The sequence below is a fragment of the Phaenicophaeus curvirostris genome, chromosome 7, assembly GCF_032191515.1.
Source record: "Phaenicophaeus curvirostris isolate KB17595 chromosome 7, BPBGC_Pcur_1.0, whole genome shotgun sequence".
In the NCBI taxonomy this organism is placed as follows: domain Eukaryota; kingdom Metazoa; phylum Chordata; class Aves; order Cuculiformes; family Cuculidae; genus Phaenicophaeus; species Phaenicophaeus curvirostris.
The window spans coordinates 34,047,430-34,063,992 of record NC_091398.1 but is presented as its reverse complement, the minus strand read 5'-3'; the positions used below and the strand labels follow the sequence as shown (position 1 = coordinate 34,063,992).

Here is a 16,563-nt window from a genome sequence, read left to right as displayed (position 1 = left end):
TGTCTCGCCTGATCATGCAGTGATAGAAGAGCTCTGGAAGAGAGGAAATCATCTTTGACAGCTAGCAAAATAAAGCTCAGCTTAATTTGCTGCCCCCGGCAAGTGCTGTCCCACAGAGAGTGGCAGCAGCTGGTGCTAGGGATGGCAAAATGTCTAGAGATGCACAGATTTTACATCTTTCTTTTTCCTTCAGTCTCCTTTGATGCTGGAAAGCATATGAAATCCTGACTCTGAATTAAAGCCATCTTTCTGAGTGTCCCCCTGTCCTCTCTTGTGTGTAAGTTTTCTTCTTTACTTTCTTGAGGCTATGCGCTTTGCATCTCAATGTGGTCACACAGTTAAATCCAACTTACTAATGTTTTGATTTAAAACATTTTGACTGAGGCAGGCAAACAGGATAAAACTGCAGTTCTTAAGGTGGAATGCCAAGCTTCTCTTCATCACAGGATGAGGCACTTACGCTGTGGTTCCTGAAGCATTTGAAGAAAAAATGTGTCAACATTGTCAGAATCCCAGAAGCTTGTACTTTTTACACTTGGAAATATCACAGGATTCCTGTATTTTTAGCTGTTGATGAAGTAATTTGCTTCCTATTGTAAAAGTTCACATGATGATCTTGTGTCTTCTCTGAAAGAAACTATTATAAGAATTTCTTTTCCTCTTTCTATTTTTTACCATTCCGTTTTTAGGAATTATGGTTTGAGTAATCACATGTAGTAAAACTAATCCATGGTGCAAATATATACATGTTGTATATTTATTCTGTTTACTTCTTTACTTACATAAACGACATTTTTGTAGGCAAAGCTTTATCTTTTTTCCAGCAGCACTGTAGTGTTTTAATAAGAGAAAACATCCTCAGTTTTATTTTACAAACTTGCTAAACTGCACTTACAAAGAAAAATAGAATTTAGTTTCTGCTCATATATTTCCTACTTATATGAATGTAATAGCTGATTTGGATGAAACAGATCAGATGCCAAGAAGGAAATATAATACTCTGTAGGACTCAGACATCTAAAAAGGAATCAAATCTACTTATTTTAGAGAAATACTTTCTTCAGAAGGATTTGGATCAGATCTTTAATGAACAAGATGTTCATGCTGATGAACAAGACAAAGCACAAAAGAAACTGTATTTAAATTTAAACTGACAAAGTCAGTTTTGATCATCTTCGATCCTCTTTAGGTGAAGGATGTAGTCTAAGTGTTCAGCACTAGAGTTGGCGTAGGATGCATGACAACCAAGTTTTACCCTGTTCTGTTGGGTTAGACCAAAAGTCCGTCTAGCTCAGAATCAGGTCTCTGTGATGACTGGTAACGGATGGGTACAGGAAACAAGGCACTTACAGAGTAGTTATTTCCATGGCACATCCTTGTAGTTTTTAGAAATAAATGGTTTATAGCAACCTTATGTAGAAGTCTAATTCAGCCAATCTTGATGGATCAATGAACTTAGCTAACCCCTTCTATGAACCAGGTTATACTGTAAAACATGGGCTGTTAAGGATTTATTTAGGTAAGAATCTTGTGGCACAGAAGAAAATGCTTTGTTTTGCTTGGGTTTAGCCCACAAGTTAATAATCTTATCCAATAACTGGTAACAGTTGTGCCACTTCACTGTCTTTGTTCCATTTCAGTTATAATGTGTCTTATAGCTGCTCTTAACTGCCCTTGAATTGTCCCCGCATCCTATGTCTCACTTTGCATGAAGACCCTTGTGACTGAGGGAACGATTCTATTGCTCAACTATCTTCATTGTCTTCCCCTGCTCATGATCCAATTCTTGAGATGTTGAAATGAAAACATCAAAGTTTGGATATCTCATGAGTTAAGTCTGTGATAGTTAAAATTTCCATTTTGTCCTCAGTCCTCTTTTGTGTATTTACGAACATTTTGTACTTTTGATCCTCACTGAGCTGTTACACAGCTGTTTTCTTAACTGTTTTGCTTTCTGACAAGGCTCTAAGAAACTTCAGTGCTTAAAAGTGTATTTATTTCAATAAAATTTATGCTGAACACTATGAAAACTACCAGTATTTACAGGAAAAATATTATGCTGCAGATGTATTTGGAGAAAAAAAAACAGATATTTTTGCAATGTAGCTTTTTTCTATCATTACTTTTAATAGCTGTAGAAAATGAACTAGAATTGAGAGGTTTTTTTGGCTTTCTGCTAAACATTGCTTGCAAATATTAGCTAGTAATAAGATTACAGACTAGTAAAACAACTCGTTTGGGGAAGTTGTCATCACTTGTTTCAGTCTCTTTACTTTGCTGATTTATAATGGTAAAGAAAACAGGAAACTTAATTGGCAATGGGATTTCCAGGACTGAAAATTACTAAATTGCTATCACTCAATTATTTTCAGTACATAAACCATGATCATAATTTGTTAAAAAAAGACAATTTTAAATACCATTTGGAAGCCTATCCAAGCAAAACAAAAAGTAAATGGAAAGTAAACCCTCAGAAGTGTTCCGAATTACAGAATTACCATGCCTTTGGGGAAAATTGAATGCAGGAGGGGAATGTGTGTATAACCTTCATGCATGTTTACAAGTAGAGGGTCATTTGAATATCATAGCCATCAGATATGCATGTGTGAGCACGAATACTTGCTTGGTCTGAAGATGCAATCCAAAAAAACTAATAACCCTTAACATAGAGTCAAATGTGGTTTTTTTTTTTTTACTCACAGTGAATATTTCCATAAAAGCACATTTCTAAAGGTGAAGTCAGGCAGTTTTCCCAGCACAGGGCTAAACAGTTAGAATTGCATGTAATCTGACTCTGTATGTTCAGGAGAACACAGAACAGATTTTGATATTTGTACTTTTGCACATTCCTGCATTAATAATCACAATGATTCACTGAGGCTCACTGCAACATAAGGTACTATTCAAAGTGAATTGCTGTATTGCCCAATATGGTATCAGTTAACTGATCCCTTGCTGGGCATGCATAATGTTTAAGATAAGTCAGGTATTCTGGTAAGAAGGGCCTGAAGCAAAGGAACAAATGCCTCATATTGATTCTTAGAGTATTAGCGTGGGAGACATACTGCACATATAGAGGTTCTAAATATAGAGCACGCAAATGGATTGAACTGGAAGTTACTCTGCAGTGAAATATGTGAGGAAAAGTTTCTTGTTTTCACATCTTGTAGAGTTAATGACTACCTACGGTCTTTTCAACTGTTAAACTGTTAAACTGCGCTGAAAGTTCATCAAATGAGAAATGGCAGTGACAAAGCTACTGATCTGGGGCTTTGCCAGTACGTTGCTTTCAGACAGTAACGTTTCAAAATATTTTCTCCTTAGAGATCAGTTGGCTGGCGTCTTAGGATGGCCCACCAGCTTGGAAAAGCATTTAGTCCTCCAAAGAGGTGTTTTAATGCCCCTATTCTTGCAATAAGGGCTAACATAATTCATGCCATCTGTTTGTCTATAAGATCTTGCCCAATTTACACATTCGCTAGCATTGTTTTCCACAAATGTTTTTTCCCTTTTGTACAGCTATTAAAAGTGGTAGAGTGAGTGAAATACTTGGATGCAATGTTTCTGTTAGTGTTGATGTATTTGTTCTTACCAATTGACTGTGCTCTTCTTCAAAGACAGCCATGTAATCTTTACAGTGGCTGAACAGCACTGTGTAGAGTTGCAAATCAGCTTTTATACTTTTTGATGATCCATTAAGATATTATTTCGGGGGAATTTCCTACTGTCTTTCAGCAGGACAAGCAAGAAACCCCAGCTTTACAGAAATTACTTAACAACTTTCTCTATATGTTACTAATCAGGCTGAATAAATCCAGTGTGGATACACCCAGCATTCAGAAATTGTGCTTTGAGATTTTTCCATTTTTTATGTATGCAGCTTTGTCACTAGACATCAATTTATTTATTTGTTTGCTTGTTTATTTAATAGAGAACACAGTATTTTAAAATGTTCCCACTGTTAACTAATTTGACTATTACTGCTCATCATTTCTCCATAAATCATGGATCTTAACAAGACACTTGGGCTACAGATAGCTGTGGTAACTGAAAAAGATACTGCATGAGCTGTTATTCCTATCCCCTAACACTGCTAGAGAGAGTGTTCCATATTCTGCTAGGGAGAACATTCCTTATTCTGCTAGAAAGAGGCAGCCAAATTATTTAACTGATCAGAGACAATTAGAGAGTGTATATTTATGCATCTGCCAATAGAAATGTGGTTGCTATAATATCCAGCTGACTGGGAAGTCTGGTACCATTTTTCAAGCAGTGCTCTGCTTCATCCAGAGAAGGACATCCGTTAAACGAGTTCCAAATTCTCCTCCTCATTCTCTTCTCCTCCCCACATTCTTCAGAAGTAAGTACAGTAAGAGTTAACATGGCACAACAAACACAGCTGTGATAGAGTAGTAGCCTTTAACATCTATTGTCTTCTAAAATCTAATCTGAGGAGTCAAAAGTTTGGATCAACTGAGAAGAATATATTTTTTCCAAAACTCACAGAACAAGGAAAAAAAAAAAACAAAATGTTATAACACAAGTGTCTCTAAACAATCCTTTTATGAAAAGCCATTTAAAATGGGAAGTCAAATATTAGCGCAAAACTCTCTCAAAAGCTGGTAAGCACCTATTAAAGTCTGAACAAATGTCTAGAACAGAAACTAATTTGTTTACCTGTCATATATTCTATTGCTTCCAATTTCAAATGTTCGAATTGCTCAAATGTCCATGGTGCATGTTCAATGACTCTTCATGCTGCAACTTTTGTGAAATGACCCACTTGGATCAACTTGACCCACTGTTCTGAGCGTCAGTGATCTGACAGTTTTCTTGCTCTTATACTTGGTATATTTTAAGGCTCGGTTTTACCCCAATTGTATCCTGTTTTGCTGTTGTAGAAACCCTGCTGCCATCATTCTGCTAATTCACTTACAAAAGCTTCATAAAGGAACAGGACCTATTTGTTATGAGAAAGCAAAAAACAGCAGCATAAAGATAAACCATTTTGAATGAAAAAGCAAGCTGTAAATAGAAATGCAGTATTTCTCTGGACAGCACGATTTTTGTAGCCTCTGTCCAGAACAACAAGTTCCTCTTAAAGTAATCACATTTTTAGTCAAGTTTTTCCTTTATATTTTCTGGGTTTGTCTTTTGACACACATTTTGGTGTTATTCCTAGCAAATATAATGGGCAATAGTAGTATTATCATCATTGTAGTCCAAGGATATAAACAAGCCCCAGTTTATAAGTTGCTCTCTCTCCTCACATACCTTGTTTCACTGTACAAAGAATCATAGTTGTGTTTTTCCCATTTGTTATTTAAAAAAAATATAGTTGGACTAATTATATTTTGAGAGTTATTGGGTTTAGTTGATCTAAGTCAGCACTCTTGGAGAACAGCCACATCAAATGAGATCCTGGTAATTTGCCATGATTTCACCATGTGCAGCTCCATGAAATTACTTGCCTCCCATATGGCTGTTGCTATAGCTCTGCCAAAATCAACTGATAACACTATAATTTTGCTTGTAGCCCTTCCTGGAAGAGAGCTACATATATCTTATATCAAGGTAAAAAAAAATGTTTTATTGTTTAGCTCTCTGTAGTATTCCACCAATTATTGGTAACATTTGCTTATGTTAAAACACTTAGAACATGATTGATAAATTATTACGCAATGTGTTATACTTTATAACACTTAAAATAAAGTGAGTATTATCTAATAGATAATGTAGACCTGAATTTCCTTGGCTAGGAAAATCTAGCTTTTATTGTAAGCTTCACCTGAGGTTAAAGGATGTTCAGTGTGAGGTACTGGATATTAACCTGTCTTTTAAATTCAGTTTATACCAATCTAAATGGCAACATGCTGACCCGGGCAAGATCAGATTCTGAGTCCTCCTAAGCATTTCCAAAATCCCTTCACCTCTGTATCTTTTACTTCTTTTTGTTTTTTCTTGGTCCTTGCACTTGACTGTGCTTCACAGACCTCAATCTATATATGGATTCACAGAGTTGTTCTTTCTGCATGCTGAAGGGCAGGCCATTAACTGCAGGAAAATGATCCAGAATGAGCAGGATGCTGAAAAGCTTCCTGCACAGATCAGCAAGTGATTTGTAATGCTTTTGTCTAGGTATGTACTTCTTCAGCCTAAAGGACTTGTGAAATTTTAATATATAGCATTGCTGGAGCTCCTAAATCATAGCTGCACTACAGAAAAGTTTGGGGCTCCAAGACTTTATTTATATGAAAATTCCCTCCCTCTGAATCAAATTGTTAGATTGCTCCTGTTTTACTTGTTGATTAATAGAAATACTTTCCTCCTGAACTTTTATTTTCTCCTTCTTTGTGCATTTGCATTTATCTATGTTCTCTTGTTTTATATTTATATTGTAACTGCCTGGAGGCAAATGGCAGCAGGAGGATGCTCTGCAATGCTAATTACTTCTGTAATCATGGATATGCAGCAAAAGATCACCTGCAACTGAACTGTGCTTGTAAAAGCTGGACTGTGATGCATCATAGAACGATGATATTGCCGGATTGCATGGGCTATACAGGATGGTACTGGATAAAGGCAAAATTAGGGTTTTATTCACTCGCATCCCATTGGTAAGATTGAGAACATAGTAAGACATTGCCTCTACATATGAAAAATGGGGTTTCTGGTACACCCTGAAACAGGGAAAAGCTTTCTGCAAGATTGGAACTGGCTTCTGGCCAAATGAGGATGAAAAGACTCAGAAAATTACACCATTAACACAGACAGTACACTCTTCCTACTGCTCCTATACTGAAGTAAGTAAGGGTTGGAAACTATGTCAGTGCAAGAAAGTTTTGAAGTGCATCAGTCAGCACTGCAATCCTGCTGGATCTAGCTGAATATTGGCTTTATAAGCTCAGTTCTGTAATTTGAGCACAAGACTTTACGCTAAAAACATCCACTAAGATAATGTAGATGTCAATGCAAGAAACTACAGAAGTTCTACAGAGGAAGCAGTATTGAAATTTAGATTGATCTGTTTGAATTTGGATGAGTAATGCACCAAACTTGGATTTATGGTACAACAACATGAGATCATATTGCTTAAAGAGAAATCTTGCATCTTTATCTTACTGGGCTAGGTCCTGGGTCCATAGCCACCTGAAGAACTGCATCTGGCAGAACTAATAAAATGAAACATGAGATCTCATCGCCAGAGAGCTTAGTCTTTTAACTCCTTCCCTTGCAAAACCTCACCTGGCACCTTAATATTGAGAGAAATTCTATGCTTTTTGCTTCTTGCATGTAAATTCCAGTGTTATTAAGTAAAACAAAATGCACCAGCAAGCTCTTTTTCAATGTCATTCTTTATGCAGACTCAGGAAGAACACAAACTTATCGCAAGAGATCACAATGGAGTTACTTAACAGATTTGTTTCACTTTCCATGTGAACCGCAGTATTTTTTTTCCAGCTCAATGTCCTCCCGTTTTGCAGAAAACACTTGTACTCACAAGGCAGAAAAAAAATAAATCTAGCTATGGGATATTTTCTGTAGCGTGTACTACAGTAAGTGCTTGTGGGTGTGACTTAATGGTTTATAGTGAAATGATGCTTCTGTTAGCAAAAAATCATCAGCATGCTTTTATACGGTTCTACTATCTGTTTTTTGACCTTATTATTAAAGCTTAGCGACACTTCGATAGGAATGGTTGGACTCGATGATCCAGTGGTTTTTTTCCAACCTAGTGATTCTATGATTCTATGAGTAATAAGGAGCATTACTTGGAAATTCTAGGTCATACAGAACAGTCAGCTCTGGTACACTAAAGATTGCACTGATCAAAACTGGGCACACTAACTTGATGGTGCTGGCTTTACAAGCTGTATAGCCAGGACAAGACCTGCCAGCTCCCAGCTTTGTGCATGCCACAGTTTTTTGGCTCTCGTCTCATGCTCCTCTGTGGGGTTATTTGAACCCCTGCAACTGGAGCGCTAAGCTGCTCTCTTGTTCCAGGACTCCATCTGCCAGGCACAGCAGTTGAACCTGCTGCATGTATAATCCTGCATGCCAGGTAATAAAACCAAGAGGAAAGTGAAAAGTCCACATGGCACTTTAGGTGGTAACTCTATTTGTTTTAGATAAATATGTACCTATGCACACACAGAGGCACGTGCATTTAAAAAAGGGTTACTTGCACTTTCTCTAAAAACCTTTCAGAGATATTAATCTTTCATATTCTAGCAGAGCAGAGCTCAGAGGCTACACAATATCCTGCAGAAATGCCTTTCATTATCTGTAAACTGCCTCATAATGTTCTATGCATAATTTGCTTTGACATTAAAATAAAAATGTTAACATTCTCAATATCTCCTTTCCTTCTTATGTTCCTCTATCAGCCCACAGAAGCCAGATGGTGGCTTGAACTTCACAACTGAACTGTCTAGCTGCTGCTACAAAAAGGGATGTTTCTACTTCCTCCAATCTCAAGTAGAAGGGCATGTTCCTATGTACTGGCACTGACTCTTGTTTAACCCTACAGTGAACTCATGGATCGAGGCTATTAAATAGAGATAGCTTAAGGTAAACAAGGAGGACCAATGCTTGAACAAGCAAGCAAGACCATTGTGAGTACTCCTCGAGGTCTAGCGGCTCCCTGAGAGACAAGAAGCCACCTGCAGTAACACAGCCAGCAGGACTGGGGACTCGCCAGCCTGGACGTGTGCCACAGGACCTGGCTGAGGTGAGCAAACACAAAGATAGTGGACAGGTTCAACCAAGAGTCCAGTTCATCAGACAAATTCATGGTGGTGAAACAGGTCCAAGATGAGGCCAGGAGGTCAGTCTGCAGACCCCAACTAGAGCCAGTGATAGTAAGTAGGGAGGCCCATAGAGACAAGCCAGAAAGCAAGGTTAGGACAAAACTTACTCAAAATGTCGCTCAGGTAAGAGGTGAGGGCCCAGGGCTGAGCTTTAATGGGTCTGAGGTGCTCTGAGGCAGGGTGGAGACCCCAGGTGAGGATGATGAGGGCCATTAGGGCCCATTGGCACACTTTTGATCAACAGCAGCATTTGTCTTCAGCCTGAAGACCAACCCACCTAGCTAACACAATTGTACACCCATCCAATACATACATTCATTAGGTTACACAATTCTACTTTAACACAAAATTGCTTACTTTCTTTCCACTTCCTTAGTTAGGATAAGGAGGTCCTTCAGGTAGTCCTTAAACAATCATGAATTCTCCCTATCTAATATCCCTTTCCTTGTTTCATTGCACATTTTCGACTTTGAGTCAATTAACTACCAAGTTCATTGTTTTCTTGAGGCTAAGTGTCTGCATCCCAGAGGCCAGGATGTTTACAAAAGATACCAAGTGTCTGCATCTCTGGGATCAGGGTGTTTGTGGTAAATAAACGGGGTAAATGAGGCGCAAAATACGTTTTCCTTATCCCCTTGGGCAACACTCTACAGAATAGTTTTGTTTGGAAGGGACTATGAAGGCTATCTAGTCCAGCTTCCCTGCAGAGAGCAGGGACATCTTCAACTCAGGAGGTTGCTCAGAGTCCTGTCCCACCTGACCTTGAATGTTTCCAGGGAAGGGGTACCTACCACCTGTCTGGGCAACCTCCTCCAGTGCTTCAACTGTCCTCAGTGAAAAAAATATTCATCCTAATATTCTGCCCCTCTATTCCTCTTTTGTGAGACTTCAGCTGGAGTATTGTGTCCAGTTCTGGAGTCCTCAACATAAGAGGAGCTGTTGGAACGGGTCCAGAGGAGGCTACAAAGATGATCAGAGGGCTGAAGCACCTCCCATGTGAGGACAGGCTGAGAGAGTTGGGCTTGTTCAGCCTAGAGAAGGCTCAGAGGAGACCTTATAGCAACCTTCCAGTATCTGAAGGGGCTACAAGAAAGCTGGGGAAGGACTGTTCACAAAGGCTTGTAGTGATAGGATGAGGGTCAATGGCTACAAATTGGACAGGGGCAGATTTAGACTAGACATAAGGAGGAGTTTCTTCACTATGAGCATGGTGAGGCACTGGCACAGGCTGCCCAGGGAAGTTGTGGCTGCTCCATTCCTGGAAGTGCTCAAGGCCAGGTTGGATGGAGCCAAACTATTCTACAAATCTATGATCCTAATATCTGGTCTAAACTTCTCTTTTAGTTTAAAATCATTCCCCTTTATCCTACTGCCATAGACCTGCTAAAAAGTTTCCCCCATCTTTCTTATAAGCCCTCTTTAAATATTGAAAGGCTGCAACACTCTTGATACTGAACATGTACTTCTTGTGTCAGCCTCCTTGGAGCTGAGTCTTCTCCAAGCCGAGACGCGTCATAGAATCCCAGGATCGTTTGGTTGGAAAAGACCTTTGAGATCATTGAGTGCAACCGTACTGGCCCACCACTAAACCACATCCCTGAGCAACTTATCTACTTGTCTTTTAAATCCCTCCAGGGATGGCAAGTCCTTCCTCCTTGGAATTAAGTCTTCTCCAAGCTGAGAATCACAAAACCGTTTGGTTGGAAAAGACCTTTGAGATCATCGAGTCCAACCGTACCTGCCCACCACTAAACCACATCCTTGAGCAACTACCCATCTTTTAAATCCCTCCAGGGGTGGTGACTCCACCACCTCCCCCGTCAACCTCTGCTAGTGCCCAGGAACCCTTTTGGTGAAGCGTCACTTCGGTGACACATGTTCTGGGAAGGGCTTTGCAAGCAGCCGTCCCCCCGCCACCCTGGGCGCCCTCCTCCGCGCCCCCTCCCAGGTTCATCACCAGCGCCGGGCGGGAACCCTCCCGCCCGCTCCACTTCCGCGTCTCCTCGGCAGGGGCGAGGCCGCGAGATCGCGCGTCGGGGAGGGCTGCGGTTGCCGCGCCCGCCCGCGCGCCAGGGAGGGGCGGGTCAGCCATCTTGGGCTCGCCGGGCCGAGCCTGCGAGCGGCGGGGAGGAGGCGGCGGCGGCGCCCGCCCTGCGGAAGTGCCCGAGCGCGCCCAGGGCCGCCCGCGTCCCCAGCACCGCCGCGACCGACGAGCATGGCGGGGCGGCTGCCGGCCTGCGTGGTGGACTGCGGCACGGGGTGAGCCATGGCGGCGCCGAGGGGTCGCGACCGCCCGCAGCGGGGCCGGGGGAGCGGCCGCTGCCCGCCCTGCCGCCCGCCCCAGCGGGCCCAGGCGCCGGCCCTTCCCCTCCCCATCCCTGGCCCTTCCCTATCCCTATCCTTTCCCATCCCTGGTCCTTCTCTATCCCTATCCTTTCCCATCCCTGGTCCTTCTCTATCCCTATCCTTTCCCATCGCTATCCCTTCCTTTCGCCTTCACATCCCTTCCCTCTGCCTTCCCTTCCCTCTGCCTTCCCTTCCCTCTGCCTTCCCTTCCCTCTGCCTTCCCTTCCCTCTGCCTTCCCTTCCCTCTGCCTTCCCTTCCCTCTGCCTTCCCTTCCCTCTGCCTTCCCTTCCCTCTGCCTTCCCTTCCCTCTGCCTTCCCTTCCCTTCTTATCCTAACATTCTTCATTCCTTTACTTTCCTATTCCTTCATTTACTTTCCTATTCCTATCTCTTCCTAGCCTTATACTGTCTCTTCATTCCCGTCCCTTCCCTTCATTCCTGTCACTATCGCGTCCCTTCCCTTCATTCCTATCCCCATCCCGGCCCTTCCATTCCCTTCCCTTCTCTTCATTCCCTCCCCCGGGGCCTCGGACCATCGGTGATCGGTGCCGGTACCGACCCCTCGGCGGGGCTACCCTGGCCCGGAGGGGTCACCGCCCGCTCGGTGCCCTCCGGGGGGCTCCGAGGGGCTCGGGGCGGTTTGAGTATGTGGATAATGTCATTTATTCTGTGCTTCTCTCTGTGGGAGAAAAAGACCCCTCCCCCTCCAGCGAGCAAGCGCAGAGGAACTTCCTTAGTTTTGTCAAAGCCTCTTCCTGCTGTCGGGCTTTTATACCTTATAAGGCAGTTTTCGGTGTCAAACCTGAACCAAATCCGTTTTGGAAACTCTTCTTTTTGTTTAGCAGCTGACAGATGATAAAGAGAATGCGGTGCTAGTGATATATAGCATAAAAAGTGATTATGAGAGGCCCCCCTCGGGATTCAGGCTCCCTTTTCCGGTGTGGTGTGGCTCCTGGAGGCTTTGGGTTGGGGAGAAAGCCCTTGGAGGTGTCTGTAGGAAGCCGGCCTGGGAGGGTTCTGTGGTTCCTCTTGCACAGGAGCGCTGTCAGGAAGTGAAAACAGCTCTGTGACCTGCTGTCTGCGGTGTGATTTGAAAGATGAAGTATTTCGGTTTAGACACTGCACATTGAGCTTTTACTGGAATAAATGGTATTGGTATATTTTCAGGGCTCTTCCCCTTTAGCTACCGCTGATGGCATGCTGATTCTTTAACTCTTTTTTTTTTTTTTGTGTTTTACCTCTCATCTATCTTCCTAAAAACAATCAAATTTCTCAGTGACTGGGCTGTTGGTACAAATATTTACAGTACTCTGAACAAGCATGTTCTCATCTTCCCTTCAAGAGCATTCGTTTAGGGCAGGATAGTAATAAATTGCTCTTTAAGCAGAGCAGTTACATAGTGTCTGCAATGTCTGTTTAACGTATTTATGAAGAAGTCACACTTGTATTTAGAGCCAGGAAAAAAACCTTGCCTTTTGTGGCATGAAGAAAGGTTAGCAGAGTGGGAATGAGGGTGTGTAGTTGAGTGAAATGGAAGTATGTGCGAGTTTAGCATGATGTATATATGCGCTTTTTATCTTTTTGGAACAAAGGATCTGTAATATACTCTGCTCCATGCCATTGGCGGCTTTTTCTTGTCTCACACGTTTGTGCATTGCAGGTAGTACTATTAAAGTCACTAATTATGTCTTTATAGGTTTGCAAAATATAGGTTGTGACCACTGAAGTAAAGAGATTTGCTTAGAGCTTTCTGCAATGCCAGGCAGGAACAACATGCTAGTATACAGCTGCCTAAGAAACCGCTTTGTCTTTTTAATGTGAGAGGTATACCGAGGGACTTGAGTGTTGAAACAAATTTTCCTGGGGAAAATTCACGTGTAAACACTCCATTGATCAAACTCAGTGCACAGGGCACATTCTAATGTTCTAGTACATGGTGCTCACTGAGTCTTGCTCCCATTTCATATTTATTTCCCTAAGTCTTCAAAGATCTCTCTAAGATACTCTTTCATTGTGTACTTGTAATTTTTTTTTAACGTAGACCAACCTATTCTGCTCTCCAGGCTTTTCAGAGTCTGAGGTTGTTCTCCCCTGAAGCTCTGCTTCAGGAAACTGAGGGCAAACATTTTAAGCATTGGTAGCATTACAGAGTGTTGGGGTTGTTGGAATTCATTGATATTGGTAGACAAAGGTATAAACTAATAAATTTACAAAAGAGAAAACTAATCCTCAAGATAAAAATGGAACAGGTGGGTAGTAGTGTGGTGGGATGTGATAGCATAATCATGCTCATAGCTTTCTTTTTTTAATTGGTGCAGACCTCCCACCCCATCTCATCTTGTGTGTATGAGCAAGAAGGTGACATGTAAATTGTCAGCCGTGTGCTCTGTGCAGATCAGTTAAGGTTTCAGCTCAGGTACTGTCTTGTCGACAAAAATGAAAGAAAGCAGTCAAATTAAAGACAGCCTCTGAAAACAGAAAGAGGTTTTGAAAATACAGCCAAAGCAGAAAGGTTGAAAGGAACTGCCTTGTTTAGAACAGGCAAGGCTTTAAAAGTGCAAGGATTTTCCAATAAGTAGGGTTTTTCTTAGCAAAAGGGCATGATAATTAATTTACAGTCCAAGGAGAATTTACCTTAATCAGCAAAAGGGCAGATGTAGGAGAGTTGTTAAGGATGTCTTCTTGTGTGTGTGCAGCCATAGGATCAGCTTGTTGATTGGAGTGATTTTTTTTTTTTTCCATGTGTGTGTGTGTTCATTTTTGCAAGCTAAGATTGAGGGGAAGGAGATGGATGAGAAAGGTGGCAGAGCTGTGCGTTTTAGCATCAGCCTGCACAGATTAGACAAATTTTAAGAGCCCCTTTGAAAGCATTAAGAGACCAAAGCACAGAAGAGGTTGGGGAGATCATGTGGTTGTTGGAGGTTTTAACAGGTTAGGCAAACTTTTTAGTGGTCATCCAAGTATATGTCATACAGCTGGAGCTGGCAAATGGGTGTAGTCAGTGACATGGCAACCAGATTATGGATGCAGCAAAAATTCTTCTAGTGTTACATTAGTTATCTGGAAATTTGCATTCTTTGCTTAAGCAAACCTGATATCTAGAAAATAAGGTAATGGATACCTAGTGAGAGCAGGAAATACTGTGAATGAGACTTAAGTCAGACTGTCCTATCTAAGGAGTACATGCATTTTAAAATAAAAATGCAGAGAAGAAAAATAACAGGGAATTATTTCCATAAAGTATATGAACAACACATGAAAGAAAGACAAAAGGCTCTTACTGATATTTTAATCTCAGTAGTCTGCAGTCTTTTGCTCTGTGCCTTTTGGGTGTTTGAATAGTCCTTGCTGCCTGTTATTCAGCACAGCCTGCAAGTCATTATTAAAAGCTCTTCCTACGCCACTTCATAATTTAGCTTGATTAGGTCGACAGGTAGATTTTAGCTGTATCTTTCTGTGTGAATGCATTTTTTTTTTCTGTAGTACAAACTTGTATAACACAGAATTAGCTCATTTGGGATGGCAGATAATTGCAAATGTTCAAATTAATGGCTCTTCAGCTGAGCTGAAGTAAATGGCTGTGTAACGTACTGTAGTTCTAAAATGAGAACCTCCTTTTAGCAGTGAAAGTGATTTAAAGAAAAGTATTTTATGTTTTCTGTACCTAGTTTCCCTTTTCTATAGGCTGTGTGCAGTTTTGCTGTGGCTCTCGGATAGATCCATTACCAATCAATACTTGAGTGTTGTAGGTGACCAACTTCTCTGATGTACCTCGGTCTTTAGTTGGTATGGTCATGGATGTTGATGAGCTTTCTCCTGAGTAAATTGGTTGTCCATTGTCTGGGGAAAAATAATCTGTTGTCACAGGTAGTGTGGTTTTTCTGTATCTACTCTTGTATGCCAAGCTAGGCCCCTTTTTCACTTCCCTTAACACAGATTACAAAAATGTATGTGTGTGAAGTTTTTCTCTTATTTCCTGAGTACTAAAGGAGAGCACAAGGTTTCAGAGTTGACTGGAGAAAGTCTTCCTGTTCATGGTAGGAGCATAAGAGCTCCTTGAAACCTCATGGCAGTTTGGGTTCCCTCTGAGACGAGAGCCTGGAAAATTGAAACTGGTCAGGATTGCCAGGCTTTCCTGACAAGAAGTTACAAACTGTTCTCTGGAATGAGTCAGATTTCAGAGTTTCGTGGCTGTTCAGTTTCTGTAACCAGTTTTTCTGTAAATGAAGGAAGGATAAATTTGAGGATGTTGAACCACAGAGAAGCCAGAATCCTGGCTGGTGCTTGGGTGGTGTGTGCAGTGGAGTGAGCTTTGCATTGGGAGACTTCTCTACAAATCCCACTTCTGGAGTTAATCCTCATGCAACACCCATATAACTTCGTGTTCTTAAGCAGAGTGAAGTATTTATGGGTTGTGTGTTGTCTGATGTGAGAAGTTGATGGGATTGCGTTGTTCTGTTTCTCTTCTGGGTTTTGACCTGGTAGTATAAATGAGTACAAGATCCGTGGAAAGCTAGTAACCTTCGATAAACAGCGAAGGTACTCGAGATGAGAAATTCAGTGCTGTAAAACCAGGGTAAAGGGAACTAACAGCCTGTATTTTATTTGCTCTGCCACTTCTTTAGCACCTTGTACTGAACCTCGAAATGATTTTTCATTTCATGTTCCAGACATGAGTTATTTCCATAGATGTTCAGATCATGACTTCTATTTAGTATAAATATTTCAGCACTGTGATATTCTTGCAGTTAATATTTCAATTGGGTATCTTGTCATGACCTTTCATGGGTTTTAGCCTTCATGAAAATGTTCTCTTTTGGGATGAATTTTCTCTATGTTGTGTCATCCCAGAAGTAATTTTTCAGTATGGAAACCATGAACAAAATAATTCCTTAGTGGAATGTGGAAAAAATACTCCTTTCAGGATTTTATGAGTATCCTTTGCTTGCCAGTAGCTGAAGTAGTTTGAGGGGAAGAGGGAAGTGCTTTGTCCTTAACATGGGAAAAGGAGTTGTGCTAGATTGAGAGCTGTGGTTTAATGTATAGGTGTTTTTAATAGTTGCTGATAGGTTCTGAAGAGCCATGGTGACCTGTGGTGTCTCTTAAATTACTCCCACTCCACGTTGTTACACTACATGCACAGAATTTACAATATAATTAGGAATAATAGAAATTAAGATAGGAATATATATATATTCCTATACACACACATATGTTTTGGAGTTCCATTGTAGGAATTGGTTTATACCTTATCTGAATGCGTTCCAGAAGCTGTCCAAGGTGCATGGCAACTTCCAGTCCTTCTGTTTCTGCTTTCTTTTCCCCTGACTCACTTTTGCTTGAGATATATGTATAGGTACAAAAAAGAGGGATTTGGCATTTCTGAGTAGAGGATGAGCACGCTTGC

General features: G+C 41.3%; 1 protein-coding gene across 1 annotated transcript in view; it reads left to right on the top strand.

The window, feature by feature from the left end:
• The first annotated feature begins 10,878 nt into the window (after positions 1-10,878).
• Positions 10,879-16,563, top strand: part of ACTR3 (actin related protein 3) — a 30,442-nt gene continuing 24,757 nt past the window's right edge. Inside the window, exon 1 of the mRNA XM_069861513.1 lies at positions 10,879-11,069. Within this exon, the coding sequence (XP_069717614.1) occupies positions 11,026-11,069 (44 nt within the window). The 5' untranslated portion in view covers positions 10,879-11,025. The remainder of the gene's footprint in view (positions 11,070-16,563) is intronic.